Below are 21056 nucleotides of genomic sequence, written 5' to 3' on the forward strand. Positions count from 1 at the left end.
TTAGTAAATACTGGTAAGTCTGAAGGAAGAATGTTTTAAGAGTTCACACACGTATGATAGATGCAGTCATGTAATTCTGACTTTAGTCACACTGTGTGGCACTTTGTGCAGGTGTCTTTTATTATAGGCTTAGGCTGAACAAGGCCTTGTGAATGGAATTGGCAGATGGGTACTAAGAAAAAAAAACTCACCATGCATGTATGTGTATACACACACACATATTACATATGTATGTGCGTGTGTGTGTGAGTCCCTTTGTCTATCCTCAACACATTGCCTGAATGAAATGGTGTCTTTGTTTACATTCTTTGGTAAGTGAAATTCCAGTTGTGATGTGTGCATGTCAGTATCATCATCATTGTTTTAACATTCATTTTTCTTTGCTCGCATGGGTCAGAATTTTTTGAGATAAATTTTCTATGGCCAGATATATATATATATGCACCTACACATACATGAATGCACACACACACACACACACACACAAACGCATGAGGTTCTTTCAATTTCCATCAATCAAATCCTACTAACAAGGCTTTGATTGAGTTGGGAGCTATAATATTGCCCAAAGTGCCAGGCATGGCATTGAACCCTAAACCATGTGGTTAGAAAGGAGACTGCTTAGCCACAACCATTTGTGCACGCATGCATATGCATATCCAGTTACATACACAGATGTTACTGACTTGAGACTAAAATACTAAATGTTGAAACAGACATAAAAAATATTTATACACAAACATATTAAATAATGAAGAAAAAAAAAGAAGGAAGACAGAGAAAATAGTTCTTTCCATTCACTGGATATCAAATTTGTTCAACATTGAAATAAATAAATAAAATTGTAACAAATTTTATATAGCATGAAATTCCTGTTCAGCAAAAAAGACCAATTGTGTATATCTCAATTTAAAGAGTATTAAAAAAATTAAATAATATATATTACAAATGTGAAAGAATTTTAAGAATTTCTAACAATAATAAAGATAAATAAATAATACAAATGCAAGTACACACAAGAGACATAGAGAGAGAGAGAGAGAGAGAGAGGGGGGATGCATGTGTGTGTGTGTGCAGAGACAATGATTTGAAAACCAGTTTGGAATATGAAAATCAACATATCCAGAGAGGAGTGTGAATGAAGCAAGTGCACGTCCAATCTCCATGCTGGCCTGGGTAGGACAGTTTGACAGGAGTTGACTAGCTGGAGAACTGTCCAGGATCCACTTGTCTGTTATGGCTTGGTTCCTATGGCTGGATGCCCTTCCTAACACCAATAATTTTACAGAATGTACTACATGCTTTTATGTGGAACTTTTATGCGAAACAGGTGCTTTTACATGGCACTGACATAGGTACAGATAGGTGACACCAGCACCCATGAGCCAGCAAGATTAGGATCTCTTGGCTGAGAGAGGGATGTAGAGAACATACCTGTGTGTGTGGATAACCATAATTCTACTTAGCTTGGCATGCTTTCTCAAGTACAGCAAACCACCAGAAGTCCCTTGTCATCTCCTCTCTCTCTCTCACACACACATATATATATATATATATGTCATCATTTAATGTTTGTTGTCCATGCTGGCATGGGTTGAGCAGTTTGACTGGGCTGGCATGCTGGAAGGCAGCACCAGACTCCAGTCTGATTTGGCATGGTTTCTTACAGCTGGATGCCCTTCCTAATGCCAACCACTCCGAAAGTGTAATGGGTGCTTTTACGTGCCACCAGCATAAATGCCATTTGCATGACACTGGGGTGCATTTACATGCCACTGGCACAGGTGTCAATTTGTGTGACACCAGTATCTGTCACAACTGCAATTTTGCTCAGCTTGATGGGTCTTCTTCTCAAGCACAACATAATGCCAAAGGTCTTGGCTGCATGAGGTCCATCACTCAAAAGGAACCAAGCCACCTTGCCTCCGTGAGGCCTAACACTCAAAAGGAACTCAGCCAATTTGCCTCCATGAGGCCCAATGCTTGAAAGGAACTCAGCCATTTTGCCTCTGTGGAGCACAACACTAGAAAGGAACTCAGTCACTTTGCCTTCGTAAGGCTCAACATTCAAAAGATGTTCTTTATGTGTCACTATCACAGGTGCACTTGGCTTAACAGGTCCTCTCAAGCACAACACATCCGCAAAGGTCTTGGTCACCAGTCATTTTCTCTATGAGACTCAAAGTTCGAAGATCATGCCTCGTCCCATGTCTTCACCACCTCGTCCCATGTCTTCCTGGGTCTACCTCTACCACAGGTTCCTCCACAGTTAGAAATTGGCATTTTTTTACACAGTTTTCCTTGTCCATACACATCACATTTCCATACCAGTACAGTTGTCTCTCTTGCACACCACATCCAATTCCTCTTATACCTAACTTTTCTCTCAAGATGCTTACACTCTGTTGAACATGCACACTGACATCGCATATCCAGCAAAGCATATTGGTTTCATTTCTTTCAAGCCTATGCATATCCTCAGCTGTCATAGCCCATGTTTCACTGCCATGCAGTATAGCTGTTCGCACACAGGCATCAAACAATCTATCTTTCACTCTAAGAGAGAGGCACCTCTCCTACTAACTTGGTCACCTAGATAACAGAAGCTATCTACTACCTTCAGCTTGTCACCCTGGCAGATGATGGAGTTTATTATCTGTGCATTTTCAGCGCTTATTGCACCTGTACACCTTCCACATACAAAAGTTAGTTTCCTTGTTAACCATCCTCTGATGGTGGTGCACCGTATTCAAAGCTTACACTCATGGAGTTTCTACCTACACCTTTTCAATGGATTGAGCAGGGCCATCTATCTGAAGGGATTTGTGATTTGTCTGCCTTCCTACTTACTATGACTTTGGTTTTTGTTAGGTTAACTCTAAGACCCTTTGATTCTAGACCTTGCTTCTATACCTGGAACTTCTTCAGCCAACAACAGGCAAAGAACAAAATGTTTTTGCAGTGTCTGTGAGTTCATAATTAGCAAATTTTAATCAATCAAGTGATGTACAAGGCTGACTGCTATTAAGTAATATAAAGTAGATTAGTATTTTTATCTAATATTAACAAGGGATGAAGTACAGCAATGGCTACTTGGAATCGGTGAAATAAAGAGATTTCTCAGCCCACAGGTCAAAGTTTCTATATCTAAACTGCAATAGTGGTTTGTTGTGCCTTTGGAAAATATGCTAAAACTCTTTGGGTTTCAGTCAAACATCTGAATTAGCTCAGCTACATTGTTTCCAGGCCTAAAAACACACACAAATATAAACATTGTTAAGCTATGAGAAACTAATATTTCAGATAACACCTTTGTCAAAAGACTAATGAAGTTCAGTGGAATTTCATGTTTTGTAGATGTTCAATATATGTGTTTTGTAGATTTTACAGTTTTTCGATATATATGTTTCACATTGAAGACATATAAAATTCATAGCTTCCTAACATCAAAATTTCAAAGATGTGATCATATATTTTTATAATGACACTGTAGGGTGTGACTGAACATCATCATCAACAAATACAATCTACTGTATAAACTACTCTGGTGGTGTTGCATAGATGTGATCAGCTCTGCTCAAGAAGACACCATGGAAGTAAAACATCAAATAATGTTTGTAGTGAAGGCCTTGTGTCATAGATGTGAATGCACTTCAAGATGCATGTCTTGGACAGTGCCAATTAGCTTATAATGCATAGGGTTTGTGTATAACTTAATTTTGGTCAAAAAAGGAAGAGAAATAGCTTAGATATGCATGCTCAGAGATGGAAAAAGAGAAAGGAGAGAAAATATTGATGAGTCAGCAACAGATTATTTACAAAAGAACAAAGCAACACTGAAATTGTATATTGAACACTGACAGATCGAAGGAATGTAGATGTTGCAAATCTAAAAAAAAAAATAATAAATAAAACAAATACAACAAAATGCAAAAAAAAAAATAATAATAATGAAATAGTGAAAGTCAGAGTGGAAGAAAGAAGAGTATTAGAGAGAGAGGTAGGCGTCTGCTAGACAAACAAAATAGATCAATAAATTGTAATTATTATAATAATATTGATAATAGTGGAATGTTTGTAGTGGGGTACAAGAAAATGAATTGGATTGCCACCATGTAAAAAAAAAAGAAAAGAAAAGAAAAAGGTAAATGGAGACCAAAATGGAACAAGGAAAACCTGTTTAAAGTTGTATGATAATGTTTCGGGAATGTACCGTTATTGTTAATCTGCATTTTTTTAATATGTAATTTAGACTTTAACAAACAACTTCAGAGACACATTACACACAACATGGTGAGAAAAAAAAAAAGAAAAACTGGAAAATTAATAAATATAAACACATTTAGATTTCCATCATGCAAAACTGACAAGGGAGGTGAGCAATAAAATACTTGGCACTGGTGAGAGAAGCAACATTAGTCATGCATATAGGACCATTCTATATCAGAAGTTCAATACCAAGTTAAATATAAATTAAATATGATAAACCATAACTAAAACAATAAAATTTTGTTTTAAACAACCATTTTAATTTTAAAATTATAAAAATAAGGAAATTTAGCTTGAAAATCTAATCGATGTCATTAAAGACAATAGTTTTTGATTGGTTTGTGTATGTGTGTGTTTTCATCAGAGTAATAAGGGCAATGTCCATGATCTTTTTGCAAAGTCCCAAGATTGATGAGGCGTGGGTAGATAGGAGAGAAACCAAAATTCAGGGGTTTCCAGAGTAGGATGCAGCACATCAGTGTATGAGATTAACCTCAGACCTGATGTTGAAAGCTTATAACAAATGGGAATCTTCTCATGGCACTGAAGATCTAGGTAGTAATATTAAATTGAGTTATGGATGAAGTTCCAGCAGGATTGAACCCAGAACCATGTGGTTGGGAAGCAAACTTCTTACCACACAGCTATGCCTGACTTTTAATCAAAATTTAATATAGTAATTTTATATTATTAATATAATTGTTTCTAACACATTGATCAATTGTCTTTAGGTTACACCAGATTAAAAGTTTAAACAAATAAATCCTGTGGAAAGATACATTAATATCCATGGAACTGATGATACAGAAAGGTCCTTTAACAAGGTCAACAATTAAATCAGAAGCGGAAATTATAAGAATAAAACAAAATTAAACAAAGAAAACAATAATAAAAGTAAAAATAAGAAATAAATAGAAATGAAGACAAAAAATGAAAAAGCACAATTAAGTTGAATAACTGGAATTTTGTTTTATGAAAGTTATAAAATAGCCTTATTTGTTTTGCATTTCTATTTGCCTTTTTTTTTTACCTCGATGAAATAGATTTAACAATAATTGAAATTTCCATTTCTCGGGCTCAAGTCCCCGTAATTATATTGGAAATACATTGAGTGAATGAGACTGTGTGATGTTCATACTTTTCTTAAGATTATATCAACAATAAAAGTAAATTGACTCCAATTGAAATACCAATATAGTTACTGCTATTGGAGGAGGTTGGAGTAAATTGACTATGTGATATATTCCCTGACAGTGTTGATGTGTGCAAGTGTGTGTGTTTGTGTAGATGGTATATAGATTGACTATATGCACAGTGATAGTTTCAGTGGGGGTGGCAAATTGACTTGACAATACATTCACCAACAGTGAGTGTATTATCAAGGTTAAATTACTCCTTTATCAAGATAATGTTACAAGAGGTGAAGCTGGGGTGAGATGCCAGACTATCAGTTTGCTGAACAAAGAAGAAATGGTTCATATCCAGTGACCAACTCTGGTCTGTGGTCTGTAAGACAACCACTTAACCCTTTTGTTACCATATCTCTGTTGATTTTGCTTAACCCTTTCATTACTGTATTTATTTTGAGATGCTCTGTGTTTCTTTCAATTACTTTAAATATAACAAAGAATTTAGTAAAATAACTTAGTTATCATTCAGCTAGTGTTAGGAACATAAATTGTGACTAAGGTTTGGTGGAAGATTTTAATTCAGAACTTATGAAAACATGACATTTGTACTCAAAACTAGAGCCGGTTTCAGCCGGGTTGGTAATGAAAGGGTTAAAGTAATTTTGAAATTAGAGAAGAATTTAAGTAAAAACATTAATCATTAATAAGCTGGTATTTAGAACCTAAATTAACATGAAATTAAGGTGGACAGTTTTAATTTAAGAGGGAAATTTTATATCATAGAAACAGAATTTCAGATGGAATTGGAATCAAAAGGGTTGAACCTTACTGGCTTGGTCTACCTTACACCAAATAGACACTATATATGAGTAGATGCAGCTTACTGTTGTAGGTAGTGGGAACACTGTGTAATTATACAATTAAGATGTACTTTTTTTAAACCTGCAAAAGTGTTGAATTTATAAAGAAATGTAATCAAACCTTGCAAAGCATTTGGTCCAGTGTTCAAGTATTTCTTATAATATCATTAATTTATTTACTATTACACAGGTACAGGGCTACACATTTCTGAAATTACTCCAATACCTATCCTGACTCTAGTACTTATTTTATTGCACCCCATTGGATGAAAGGCAAAGTCAACCTCATTGGGAGTTTTAACTCAGAATGTCAGAAGATGTAACTAAATATTATCTTACAATAAAAATTCTAATAATGATACTTAAGTGCATGTGTTTGTAAATATACATAAATAAATAAACACTGAGAGCAAACATATGCATATTATTAAGATGGCAACACTTGCTAAACAACAACAACAACAACAACATCAGCCATAGAAAAGGAATAACACAGCTGGGTGGATTCAGCCACTGGAGGTGGGTGCACAGAGAGGGAAGGATTTGCTTTTGTCTTAGCTTATACTTCCACTTACCCAAAATCTCTAGAATAGGAAATTATACGAAGTGGGCTGGATCTACTGAAATGGCAAGAAATAAGGAAATTTGGCATTCAATTAATTATTCATTTACATCATTATTACATTATTGTTATAAAATTCAGAGACACAAAATTTGAAGGAGCTGTAAATATGATCATAGCATAAAGGAAAAATCATGAAACATAGACAGACAAAATATGATGAGAGAAGATTTAAAAAATAAAATACATGTATTAAAAAATATATAATACAGATTATATGCAAATAATGAATTTTACAGGCTTCCTAAAACTGATATGGATGATGTTTGGTTTAGACATTTTGTTCAACATCTACAAATGGGAGTGAAATCCAGAGGGTTGGCATTTTGAGAAGGAAGGATGTAGTAAAGTGGTTAATGTGGATTTAAGAGTATGGGTGGTGAGAAAAGGGAAAACCTATGTCCAAACTCGGTAGTTCCAAGAAGACACCATTGTAGTAGTAACAAACTAGGCAGAGTGAGGAGACATCTTTTCTAGTGAGTAGATAAGTATTTCCTTGTCACATGGATAGCTTTCTTATGGATGTAGTGTGTGTGTGTGTGTGCACATGTGCAAGCATGCACATATGCATGTATACATGTATTTAATTAACAGTTGTGGCATCCCAGATGTGTAATGTATTTTGGATCTTAGCTGGGATTTGTAAAGTCAGGAACTGATTAAACCTGAAGTATTTCTTGACCTTCAAGAGGAAGACTTAAATTGTGAAATCTATATTAATTAATAAATTAGGAAAACTCCATAAGAGTGTCTCAAAATATTTACCTAACTTATATTTTAACCCTTCAACCACATTTCTGTTTCAATTCATTTTGAAAATAATCACCGATTTGGAGAGATTTTAAAGAACAATTAACTTTTCATTATCAAAGTGGTGTTTGAAACATAGTAAAAGATTCTTATATAAAATTACAATGGAAGGCTTTAATTTAAACCTTTTATCTTTTACTTGTTTCAGTCATTAGACTGTAAATATGCTGGGGTACCACCTTGAAGAATTTTTAGCCAAATGTATCAACCCCAGTACATATTTTTTTTAAGCTTTTATTCTATCAATTTCTTTTGCCAAACTGCTAAGTTACAGGGACATAAACACACCAACACCAATTGTCAAGCAGTAGTGGGGGACAAAAACACAGACAGAAAGACATTTTAAAATGGCTCATTGGGTGAAGTTTTTAGATTTTCTTTTTTTCTTTAGAAGAATGAAGATAAAGTGGAAGAGAAAAGTAATGCCTGTAGTTTAAAGGTGACAGGGATAACTGATTTTGATGTTTTTGCCATTGAGGTTAATGCTTTGAAATATTACAATAACACAGATGGAAGTAGGCAAGGCAAGTACAGAATTCCTGTCAGCTGGAGTTCTGATGAAGAAATGAAAAGAGAATTTGTCAAGGGGTTTCAATGGGCTATGTGGCAGCTTAATAAGATTTGTCTTATACACACATTTTTAGTTGACAATAAATATAAATTTCACTTTTAAGCAAAATACATCAGACATAAAGGAGAGAGAACTGGCACATTTTCCAGAGACATTATCAGCATCAGTGAAGTAAAATGGCTTCAACTAAGAACTGAAAGAGGGTTTTGAATTTGGCTGAGACACAAGATAACTTAATCCTTTAGCATTTAGATTACTCTGTCAAATGTAATGCTTATGTATTCACACTATTTTGAATTATAGCTTAGAGATTTTGATGATGTGACTGTATGTTTTTAGACTGACTTTGTAGGGCAGGTGCGAGGGGCTGGATTTGGCCAGTTTTAACATAAACTAGGTAAAATATTTGGCCCAAATATGGCCTGTTTAAATGCTAAAGGGTCAAGGTATTGACTATCATCATCATCATGATTTTAATGTCCAATTTTCCATGCTCACATAGGTTAGATGGAATTTGTTGAGGCAGATTTTCTACAGTAAAATACCCTTCCTGTTGCCAAGCTTCAATTGTTTCCAAGTAAGGTAGTATTTCTCCATGACCAGATATGTTTCTATGGAAGACTGGAAATGAAGGACACTAATTGCATGGCTGTGACACTTGTTTACAACTATCATGCAATGTCAAGTCAAGGAGACAATAACTAACCCCCCCCCCCACACACACACATGCATACATAAATACAACAAGCTTCTTTCAGTTTCTCTCTACCAAATCTATTCAGAAACCTTTGATCAGCCCAGTAGTAGAAGACACCCAAGATGTCATTTAGTGGGACTGAACCTGAAACCATGTACTTGGGAAGCAGGCCCAACTTACTCTGAAAGAAATGATTAACTCTATACCATAGCAAACTAAAGTACCTATTTATATTCTGATGAATTTGTTTTCACTAGTTTTCAAGTTAGACTAGCAGGGGCAATATCCATGTTAGGCTTTCCAGGTTAGTGAGAATTGATATGGCTGGTTTCACTATGAAAATCTGTAGATCAGTGTAATTTGGAAAAATGTGGTCAAGAAATGAATTTCAGAGGCTTGTAATTTTGGAGAGTAAAGTCTGAATTGAAGTGTTTAGTGTAGGATCTGGGAAGTAAGAAACAGGGAAGGTCTCAGAGAAGGATGTAAAGAGGGTAGAGACAATATTCATATAGCTAGTTCAGAGCAGCAAAAGAATGAGTCAGTAAGAATTAAATGCTGGCCATGAATAGAGGGCAACATTCAATACTCTAGCAACTCAACCAGCAGCAACTCTGCATAATCACATCTACAACCAAGTACTTACATTCATGACTATGCATACACAATCATGACAAAAACTTTAGTTGTAGAACTTTGAGTGATAGCAAATTAAAGAACAGTTGAGAGGCCTGTGGTTTGTATTCTGTCATGGGTATTCTGTTATATTCTTTTCTACTCTAGGCACAAAGCCCGAAATTTTGAGGGAGAGGGCCAGTTGATTAGATCAACACTGGTATGCAACTGGTACTATATTTACTGACCCCAAAAGGATGAAAGGCAAAGTCAATCTTGGCAGAATTTGAACTCAGAATGTAAAGACAGACAAAATACTGCTAAGCATTTTGTCCACTAAGCATTTCAAGAATTTCAATTACTAATATCAATTCCAGTACTTATCTTAACCAGGAAATTATTTTATCAATCTCTGTTAATTCAGTGGTTAGACTGCCAGTTTTGACAGTAAGCGTGTGCACACACACACACAAGGGTATTCCGTAACTTATTCAGGCTGATCCAAGTGCCTGTAGCTTTGGAGTCTTCCTGATGTCAATCCAGTTCATTGGATGATGTAAACTGGATAAGAAAAACCAGACTACTTCCTGTAATGGCATGGACAGGAGCATACAACTGGTTGATTGATAGATGAAAGCATATAATTAGCTGGTTGTCAGCTGACATTATAATACATATAATCTTTAGCCATGAGTCAGCAGAGAAAATATGGGGGAGGAGATGAAAGGGACGAGGGTATATGGATAGTGATTGGGGTGGCAGTATCATTTCCTATTTAAAAAATTACTATTTGCTGGAAGCATACAATAGGTATGGTAGAGAGAAGGTGAAGAAGTGAATTATGACAAGTCTTTAACTGATTAGTGAAATGGTAAAATGAGTTGGCATGGGACAGAAGGGGCTGGGTATGATCTCAACAGTACTGAGAGCTATACCTAAAATCAATACCAGGAATGTGCAACACAGTTTGGAATATGCAGGTTTGGTATTCACTTTGATGCATTGTAATTATTAATCTGTCATGAAAGACCAAAACCAACAGACTCACCTACACATAAATTTACATTGACACAGCAACATATACATCATACAAAGCAAGGGAAATTTGATGATGAAGCAAAAACTAACAATTAATTAATCAGATAATCAGTCACTCAATATAAATGTGTGTGTGTGTGTGTGTGTGCATACATATATATAAACACACGTCTATACATACATATACATGTATGTATATATATCTGTGTGTGCATATATACACACAGACACACCACACAAACACATGTATATTATACGAGGGGTGGGGTGGGGTGGGTTGAAAAGTTTTCTGGCTGTAAGGGTATCGCAAAAGGCCAAGTTTGAGGCCCAACCTTTTGAGTTCTTTTACAGGGCTTGTAAAAACTGAAGGACTGCTGCAACAAGTGTGTGAATATGTTGAATAAAATCATAATTAACTGATCCTCCAGTATTTTCTCTTACCAAAAGCCAGGAACTTTTCAGCACCCCCTCATATAAAAATACATAGGCATATACACACACATAAATAGTGAAAAAAAAACAGAGAAAAAGTGAGTAAACACTAGAGTTCAAAGAAACTAGTCATAGTCTGTGTCATAAACCAAGATAAGATTGTATAATGTGAAGAGAGGTGAGTTAAAAAAAAAAAAGTCCCTGCCTGAAATGTCAATAATCACCCCACCTCATGATGATAATAATAATAATAATAATAATAATAAATTGTTGTTGTCATTGTCATCATCATCACTGTTTTATGTCCACTCTCCATGCTAGAAAGAGTTGGATGGGTCATCATGGTCAGAGTTAGCTTAAATTTAGGGGTACTACTCACTTAGACAGATTGGGGGAACCTTATCTTGAACCTCATCTTATTCACATTACATAAAAAGTGTCAATTGAAAGAATGCAAAGTGTGAAATTCAAGCAGTGGCCAAAATTCCAGTTTAAGTAAATATATTTATTTCTGTATTGCCCACAGGGGGCTAAACATAGAGGGGACAAACAAGGACAGACAAAGGGATTAAGTCGATTACATCGACCCCAGTGCATAACTGGTACTTATTTAATCGACCCCAAAAGGATGAAAGGCAAAGTTGACCTCGGTGGAATTTGAACTCAGAATGTAACGGCAGACAAAATACCAATAAGCATTTTGCCCGGCATGCTAACAATTCTGCCAGCTCGCTGCCCTTTAAGTTTAAATAAATATATTAAATAACTGAACACCATGTATTGAGGGCTACCTTCATTATGAATGTATGTCAGTGGAATGTTTATTATCAGTTTCAGTCACTGGATTGTAGCCATAATAGATAGGGTTCTGCTGTCAAGGGTTCAGATAGTCATATTGATCTTGACATTAATCTTGGTTTTTATGTTAATGTTATCTTTTTTGAACCACTGTTACAAGACATAAAGAGACACAATGTAATCACAAATGAGTTTAGATATGTAAATATAAACATGGGCATTAACATGGACAGTTGCACACACACACACACACACACACACACACACACATATATATACACAGCTATGTAATTGTGTGTGTGTGTGTGTGTGTGCGTGCTGAAATTATATCCCTCTAAGGTATTAAAAAGGAAAGAAAATGAATTAAAGCAAAAAAGAAAAAAGAAAAAGTAGCAATTTACTTACGTAAATACATCACAATGCTTTCTGGCTTCTATATCCGCTTCTTCAAGAATCTTTTTCCTACGCCTTTCTTCGTCATAAAGTTGTTCCTGATAAGAGAAATATACTTTCTCAATCATGGCTTTTGGGTTGTTTTTTTTCTCTTTTAAAGAGAGAGTTTGTAGAATTTAAAAAAAATCTAAATTTTAATAATTAAATGTTTTTCATTTATTCTGAAAAACATTCTAGAAATTAATTTAATTTCAAATTGAAATTTTCTATTTTAGTAAACAGGGAAACATTCAAAAATAATATATCAGTGAATTCCTCAAAGTAGATTTTGCAGCAGGTGGCAGCTAGTTCAAAAGTTATATATTAACTAAGAACTTTAGTACATTGATCAGACAACTATGATGAACAACATTAACATCGTTAAACCCCACTACTGATGGTTTTAGAAATGAAATCACTGCAATACTAAAAAAAAAAAAAGTCTTGAAAATTATTATCTTTCAGTCCATGTAGAATGTCAGTATGGCTCTAGCAAGTATCTCTTCCAACTGATGCTGTTTGTTGAGCAAATTATCAAGTTTGGAAGACAAGAACGAGGCCAATATATGTTAATATATGTTAAATGTATTCCTATGTTCTAACAAATTATCACACAAGCTGTATCTGTGAATAAAAGACAAATTTACCTATCAATTCAATGGGCATGTACTCAGGAAGTTGACAAACAAAACTAGAACAAAATCAGCAACCACAATTGTGACTGCAATATACACTCTATATTTATATGTCATAGTTTTTCCTCCTTGAAGGAAAAAAACAAGCATGAAAAATCTCCAGCAATTTATCTACCAAACATTGTTCTGGGCTTGAAATCTGTAGCATGCACACATGTGAACATATATACACATTAGCAAATAACTGAGTATGTGAAGTGGGTTGATCATGTCACTATACAGCCAATTTGAATATTAGTATATTAAATAAGTATATGCTGATGACATCTCACACAAAAACAACTTCCACATATATTAAACATGTGCACAGTTCTCTATTGGCCAGCCATAATCTTAATACCCATTTGATGCTGTATATGTTCTCAGTCAATTAAGAATGGTGATTTAAAAATGCACTTGTTAATCTGTTCATTTCAGATATAGATCATAGAAATATGCTGTCATGTTGTCTCTCCATGATTTGGGGGACTTTACTGAAAGGCAACCTACAATTTGTGAATGAGTCAAAAGGCTTTAGCCAAAATATTGTAAACATAAAGGGAGAGCAACTTATCTACTGCTGTGACTTACGTACAATTGTTATCATCATCATTTAATGTGCACTTTTACAGACTTGCATGAATTAGATAGAACTTGAGTCAAATTTTCCTATTACCAACCCTCACCTGCTTCCAAGCAAGGTAATATTTCCTCATAGTCAGATATGTTTTTCACAGAAGACTGAAAATAAACAACATCACTCATATGACAATGTTGTTCATTTACAGCCATCATGTGATGTCAAAACAAAGGTACACACAAACATACAGATACACACACACACACTCTCACTCTCTCTCTCACATGTGCACACTTTCAGCAGGATTATTTCAGTTTCTGTTTACCAGATCAACTCACAAAGCTTTGGTCAGTCCAAGGCTATAGCAGAAGTTCCTTGTCTGAGATGTTACACAGTAGGACTGACCCAAAGTTCACATGCATCGTTCAGTAACATCTGTGCCTATATAAAGGAGATGCACTAATAGTATTATTGATATGTATTACAGATTTTTATAGGAATAGAAGAAACATTTATAAAAGTGTCTGTGTTTTTACCAAGATCTAAGATTGTGTATATGATATCAAACCCCATTTAGTGAGTTTTAAATGTATAAAATGTTACCAGATATAATTTTGAGCGCTTGTACATTTATATACAAACTACCGCCAACAACTTTATTGCAAGTCTTAATCACTTGTTACTGATTTAACTTATGCCCCACCTAAAATATTGCCACACCTCACATTGAGAGAGACAGGTGTAAGATGGTTATGTGACAAGGATATTAAACAACTGACATTAGATAATGTTCATGGCCAAAACATTTAACAATCAGATGACCCAGTGCACTTAGCTAAAAAGTAGGTGATGCAGGATAGGAATATTTTGTTGCTCTAACCAACAGTGGGGATGGGACTAAAGCTGCTGGGGGTGGGGTGGGTGTCAACCTGAAGTACTGAATTCAACTCCTTCTGTGGGAAAAGTTCTGCCATTCTGACTTACTAAGGACAGGAACCAGTATGTGGTTAAGCAGGCCACTTCACAACTATGAGGTCTGGGGTTCAACTCCACTCTACAAATATCTTAGGCACATGTCTTTTACTATCACCATGTTTTGACCTAATTTTTAGGTCAACTTGACCCATAAGAAAACAAAAACAATATAAAAATATATTAAAAAATCATCATCATTCAATGTCCGTTTTCCATGCTGCATGGATTGGATGGCTTGACAGGAGCTGATAAGGCGGGAAGGGGGGGGGGGGCTTACACGAAGCTCCATTGTCTATTTGGGCATGGTTTCTATGGTTGGATGTCCTTCCTAGTACCAACAGCTTTACAAACTAAAGTGGGTGCTTTTTATGTGGCACCAACACCAGTGCTTTCAAAGTGGCACTAGTGCTTTTAATGTGACCCCAGCACCAGTATAAAAATATGGAACCCTTCACAAAAAAAAAAATATATATATATAGACACAAATAGAATCATTATTCATTTCTTTTGTATGACCAGCTCTTTCTATGACAGAGGTCATTTTTACCCTTTTGACATCAATCTGCTCCTAGTTTTATAAATTTAAGCTACATGCTTTAAGTGATCTAAATTAAAACCTTTGATCAAAATTTCATACTAATTTATGTTTCAAACACTAACAATGACAAAATTATTTTACAAAAATCTTATTATTTTCAAGACTGTATTTTAACAGAAGTATGGTAACAAAAGGGCTTGAGCAGAACTGAAGATGGCTACCCAACAACTGTTACTTAGTGAAGTAAAAATCCCCACCCTCTTACCTACCTACCTACATCTGTTTATCTCTTTTTCTCTCTCTTTATGTATGTATGTCTGTATGTATGCATTTATATATACCCATGCATGCACGCATGCACAAAACACAAAAGCCAGGGAAAAAGAAGGAAGGTGGAATGAAAAAGAAATAAAATTCAAAATTTAACTCCTGCAACATTTTAAAGCTTATATGACAGACACAGGTCACAATATAATTTCCTGAATGGCTATATCTTTTATTTTTGTTCAATTCTTGAAGTATTGTTCAATAAAACATTAGAGAAAGTACAGATTATGTTAATAACTTAATATGTAAATTGATATACATCTATCCAGCTCTACTGGTAGAAACATCTATATACAAGAGCCTATGGAAGAACCTCTATATGGTCAATCAACAAACTAGAAATAGCAGTCAAATTTCTCTCAAATCATACCCTAGCTTTTTAAAATGACGACCATAATAGATAATTTACACTAGAAAAAAAGAAGATAGATTGAACATGATTGAAGTGCCTGACATCATATATCTACTCAATCAGGCTAAATCTGAAGCTAAATTACACTTATGAGAGATACATATATTCAGAGTGGTAACACTATATTCCATATATTTAGCAGTGTGTGTGTGTGCATGCATGCACGTGCACGCATGCAGGCATAGATATACAGTCAAGAAGTTTGCTCCTTAACAGCATGTTCTTGGGTTGAGTCTCACTTCACATTGCCTTAGGCAAGTGTTCTCTAAGCCAACCAAAGTTTTTTCAGTAGATTTGTTAGACAGAAAATGAAAGAAGCCTATCATATACACATGTGTATGTGCACATGCATGCATGTTTCTATGTTTGTTTATTTGCTTACATTTTTGCTTCTCTGAAAATCATTGAGCTACCAACAGAGATTGTCATTTCCCCTGTCAACAAACTGTCTGTTGGCTTTGTACATTCAAAGAGAGATCCCTGACTTGAAAAACAGGTAAGGATTAGTCACAGGAAGAGCATCAGACTAAATCAATGCCTCAAAAATGTATTCATCTATTTCATGATAGCAGAAAAACAGATGTAAAAATGAACAAATGAATGAATGTAAAGAAACATATAAACCTCTTTTACACACAATGTATTTTCCTTATTCTAGCATGAACTTCTTTTCCATACAATTTTACCTTTAATGACATATGTATGGAGAGAATTAGCAGCTTTACTTGTTGCGGATGTAGCACGAGGAAATCTACAAGTAAATCTAAGCAGCTACTCATTGTTGAATGACAACAATATTTGTATCTAACAGGCTCAAGGCCACAGAATTTGGGAAAAGCATGTAGTCAATTCAACTGATTGAAGCATTTGATTTGTAGTTATTTTATTGATCTTGAAGAATGAAAGGCAATGTTGATTGTGGTGATATTTGAGCTCATTATAAAAGAGAGGCAGTAAATACCACCAGGCATTTTGTATAATGTTCTACTATTGTTCCTGCAAACTTACCACTTTAATACGAAAACATCTACAGAGCCATTCAGCTGCAAATCTCAACAAAGAGAAAATGAGCTAGTATGAAAGCCAAAGAAGATTGTAAAGCTTTGGACTAGAAATGGAAGGTTTGTTTTTAGTTGCATGAGTTCAATGTAACCATGTAAGGAGAAAGAAAAAGAAAGAAAGAAAAAGAGAGAAAAAAAGAAAGAAAGAAAGACAGTAGAGCTAACATCAGCTGCAGACTGTGCAATCAACACAAAGAAACAATTGGCCATATAATTTCTGGCTGCCTGGTTCTTGTAGAGACAATAAATTCACAGACAAGTAAGCAGCTATGTCCATCAGGCAATGTGCCAATGAAAAGTAGTAGGGAAAACATTCATCAAATCTGATAATCTAGGACATTTCTGTCCAGTCTGATAAAAAGATCAAAATGAACTTTGCTTCCCTAAATCATTATCAGACAAAAATGGGAAAAATATGTACTCTGCAAGGCACCACAATTCCATCTGGCATAGATAATGCACAAAATGGTGTGTGTGTGTGTGTGTGTGTGTGTGTATGTACACAAGAGTGGACTGGAAAGTTCATTAGCTGATGATGAAAGAGTGATGCTAAAGCTGTGAAATCTTGCATGTATTCATTTCAACTCTTATTAATAACTGCACTCTTTCATTTCAGGTAAACTGACATCTGACTGTTCAAAGAAGACTTCAAAAGTAACTAGTAGTGACATCTTTTGAAAATGGGAAAAATTTGTGGCATTGTGGTGTTACCAAGCACCTGCAGAAAAACAGTTTAACCCCCAAGGACATTCATGCTGACATGCTTGCTACATTAGGGGATGATGCTCCAGCTTCATCAACAGCGCAAAAGTGGGCAGTTGAATTTAGGAGGGGAAGAGAGAGGCTTGAAGATGAGCCAAAGTCTGAATGTTCTGCAACTGCCACAATCAAGGAAAACATTGATTGTGTTCACCACATGCTGATAGATGACAGGCAATTTACTATAAATCAAACAGCCAATGCTATAAACATATGCCGTGAGCGAGATGAGAATATTCTGCAAAATGAACTTGGCATGATGAAGGTTTCTGCTTGGTGGGTGCTATGTCTTGTGACACCTGACCAAAAGTGTACCAGGCAGATCATATCACAATAAAATCTAGCATTGTTTGAGGCAGATCCAGCTGGTCTCTTTGAACATTTCTTAACTCAGGATGAGTGTTGGCTCCATCAGCTTGATTTAGAGGCAAAGAGACTGTGGCTTTGAACTGGTTGATTACCCACCTTATTCTCTTGATTTGGCCCCAACTGACTATCTTCTGTTTCCCAACATGAAAAAACACATGGCTGGGAACCAGTATCACAATGATGATGACATCATATCTGCTATTGATGATTTTTTTTTACTAACAGGATGAAAGTGTCTTCATCAAACACTGTGTGTATGCGTGTGTGTGTGAGAGAGAGAGAGATTTTCTGAACAATCATTTGTCATAGGGCACATGTATTAGACAACCACTATCCAATAAGATAACAGAACTTATATTAAGCAGATTTTACTCAAACACATCCATCTAACCTGATACTATGTAAACTTTCATAAGGAATAAATGAAACACTAAAATAAAGAATCATCATCATCATCGTTTAACGTCTGTAAATTCACAAAACATATTAATTTTGATTTAACACAGAAACACCTTTCAATTTCCTCTGAAGCACAATGTTGAACTCATCCTTTGAACACAGAATCTGGTGGTGTAATGAAAACTTACATGAAACACTTGAAAACACATAATAAATCTATTGTTATCTAGTTTCATATCATTTAAACATAGAGCATTATTTTGGATAATGCTGAAAGTCACCTCATTATAATCTTCGATATACCCATTGTTTAATTGCTACATACAATAATTTCTGATTTAGGCACAAGCCAGCATTTCTGAAGGGCAGGAGTTAATCAATACCATTGACCCCAGCATTTGATTGGTACTTAATTTTATTGATCTTAGAGAGATGAAAAGCAAATTTGACCTTGGTGGGATTTATGTAAAGAATGTAAAGAGCTGCAAAAAAAATATCACAAAGCATTTTGTCTCATGCTCTACAGATGCTGCCATTCCATTCCACCAACCCGATGGTTGCATATAACATTTGATGATGTGTGGTCTAGTGGCTAGAATGTTGGGCTCAAGATCATTAGGCTATGGGTTCAATTCCCCAGAATGAAAGACACATTGTGTCCTTGAGCAAGATACTTCTTTGCCATTTCTCTAGTCTACTCAGATGAAAATGAGTACCAGCCTTGTGTTGATGCAACCCTCTGCCCCCCCCCCGCCACTACATCCCCAGCTGTCATACCCTTTATGTTCTGCTGGATCAATAGATGAGAGGGCTACGTAGGTGTCTATGTCTGCATGCAACTACATAAGCACCTAAAACAACTAGCATGGCATATACTAGCAAGTCATAATTGCTTGCAAGTAAGGGCTATGGTATCATACAACACATTACATATAACACATATAATATAAATATATAATAGTGGGACATTTTCTAAGTAAATCTACAAATGAAATTGTTAAAATGTACAGGAAAAATGTGTTAATTAGGTTGTTTATGGGTAAAATAAATGAGGTACTATGAATGAATGTTAATTCACATTATTTGAAAGATAATCACAAAGCTAATTATATGTAATAACAGCTAATGATTCAGCTCACAAAATGGACAACGGATGTTGATGATGATGATGATGTATGTTTTTAGTCAGATGATGGCTATCCACCTGGAAAGTTTCCGTCCAAGGTGCAGGTGTTATTTTTGTAATGAAAGATCAGCAGTTTTCTGTGCATGCAAATCTTCCCTCCCAAGGCTAATGATGATGTCCAAAGGAAAGGCAAAGGCCATGTAGCTTGGCACCATAACTGTCATTGCAGCACTGCTGCCAGAATGCAAAGAGTCACAACAGATACATAAATACACACACACATGAATTTAATGAGTTACTTTCTAAATAACAATTCCATAATTTGCTTTTCGAGAGACAGAAGGGTGAATGAAAGAATGACAAGGATAGACAGTCATACAAGGATAGACTGAGGTTGCAATCATACAAAGGTTGTATATGCAATTTGTAAAAAATTACACATGTATTACAATGAAAACATTATTATTATTCAAATCACTGCCTAGAATTGAACTTGGAATTTTGGGGTTAGTAGCCCACACTCTTAACCACTACGCCATATGCCTGTGGGCATATATATTCTAAAATCCACTTATAAGCCATACTAACCAAATATTTTAAGTTTATTATAAATGCACTTAAATTGATTTCAAATCAACATTTCTGATTGTCAGAATTTGCTTTGTTTAGTTAAGATAGTGTAAACATTTAATGCAATGAGCATCAAAAGAGCTAACTAGAAAAAATATGTAATTAAAAAAAAGACAATATTTGTGAATAACTAATATTATTTTAATCATTTTGCATAGTCCAGGGACAACTCTGGACACGTTTTGACCTTATTATGACTTCATCAGCAAAGCACAGACTTTAATGTACATGGCGAAGAGGTAATGAGAGAAACCACTAAGTAAATGTTAAGGAATGTACACTGGTTAGCATTGAAAAACAGAAATGGTCAGATTATGTATTATTCTACATAACAAAATTAAGATACAAATGACATATTTAATGCAAGGAATATCCAAAAGTTAATTAGTTTCATATTCAATGTTACTCAAAGAATATATAACTTTTAAAATTTGTGTATTCACTGAAATATATTTATAAAAAAACAGAAAAAAAATGTTGCCAAGAAGAAAAAAAGAAGCCATTTACTTTTTATATTGAAACCTTTGATGAATAAAATATATTTGTTTCAGAATGCTTATTTTCACAGTAGCATATATCTGCTTTATAGATAGGCAAGAAGTACCCTTGACTTGTAAACTGACACCTAATTATTACAAGTAGATAGAACCAGGTCAGCTCTGATCAAGACCCCCAACCCACTTCCCTTCTTTTCCTAAGCACAGTGTACCTAAGACTATATTAGTTAATGCAATCATCTATTCTAAGAGTGTAATTGGAGGGAAATTTGGCTACTATTTCAAGTAAGTCAAAAGACTGCATTGTAGCTTCCACAACTTTTGAAAACTTTTGTGACATGATAGGTAACTTTAACCCATACACAAACAGCTTAGACAGATAAAGAGTTACATTATTATCTATAAAGAGATTTTTGTGTAGCCAATTACAAGATTAAG

General features: G+C 35.0%; 1 protein-coding gene across 13 annotated transcripts in view; it reads right to left on the reverse strand.

Annotated features, from left to right (window-relative positions):
• Positions 1 to 21056, reverse strand: part of LOC115212426 (sorbin and SH3 domain-containing protein 1) — a 504251-nt gene that overhangs the window by 27695 nt on the left and 455500 nt on the right. For 12 of the 13 annotated variants that reach the window (XM_036503384.1, XM_029781340.2, XM_029781341.2 and 9 more), the window contains 2 exons: positions 12245 to 12330; positions 6835 to 6879 (listed from right to left, as the gene is read on the reverse strand). In XM_036503384.1, the coding sequence (XP_036359277.1) occupies positions 6835 to 6879; positions 12245 to 12330 (131 nt within the window). The remainder of the gene's footprint in view (positions 1 to 6834; positions 6880 to 12244; positions 12331 to 21056) is intronic. The other variant, XM_029781336.2, reaches the window with a different exon arrangement.

This window comes from Octopus sinensis, linkage group LG5, assembly GCF_006345805.1.
Source record: "Octopus sinensis linkage group LG5, ASM634580v1, whole genome shotgun sequence".
NCBI lineage: Eukaryota > Metazoa > Mollusca > Cephalopoda > Octopoda > Octopodidae > Octopus > Octopus sinensis.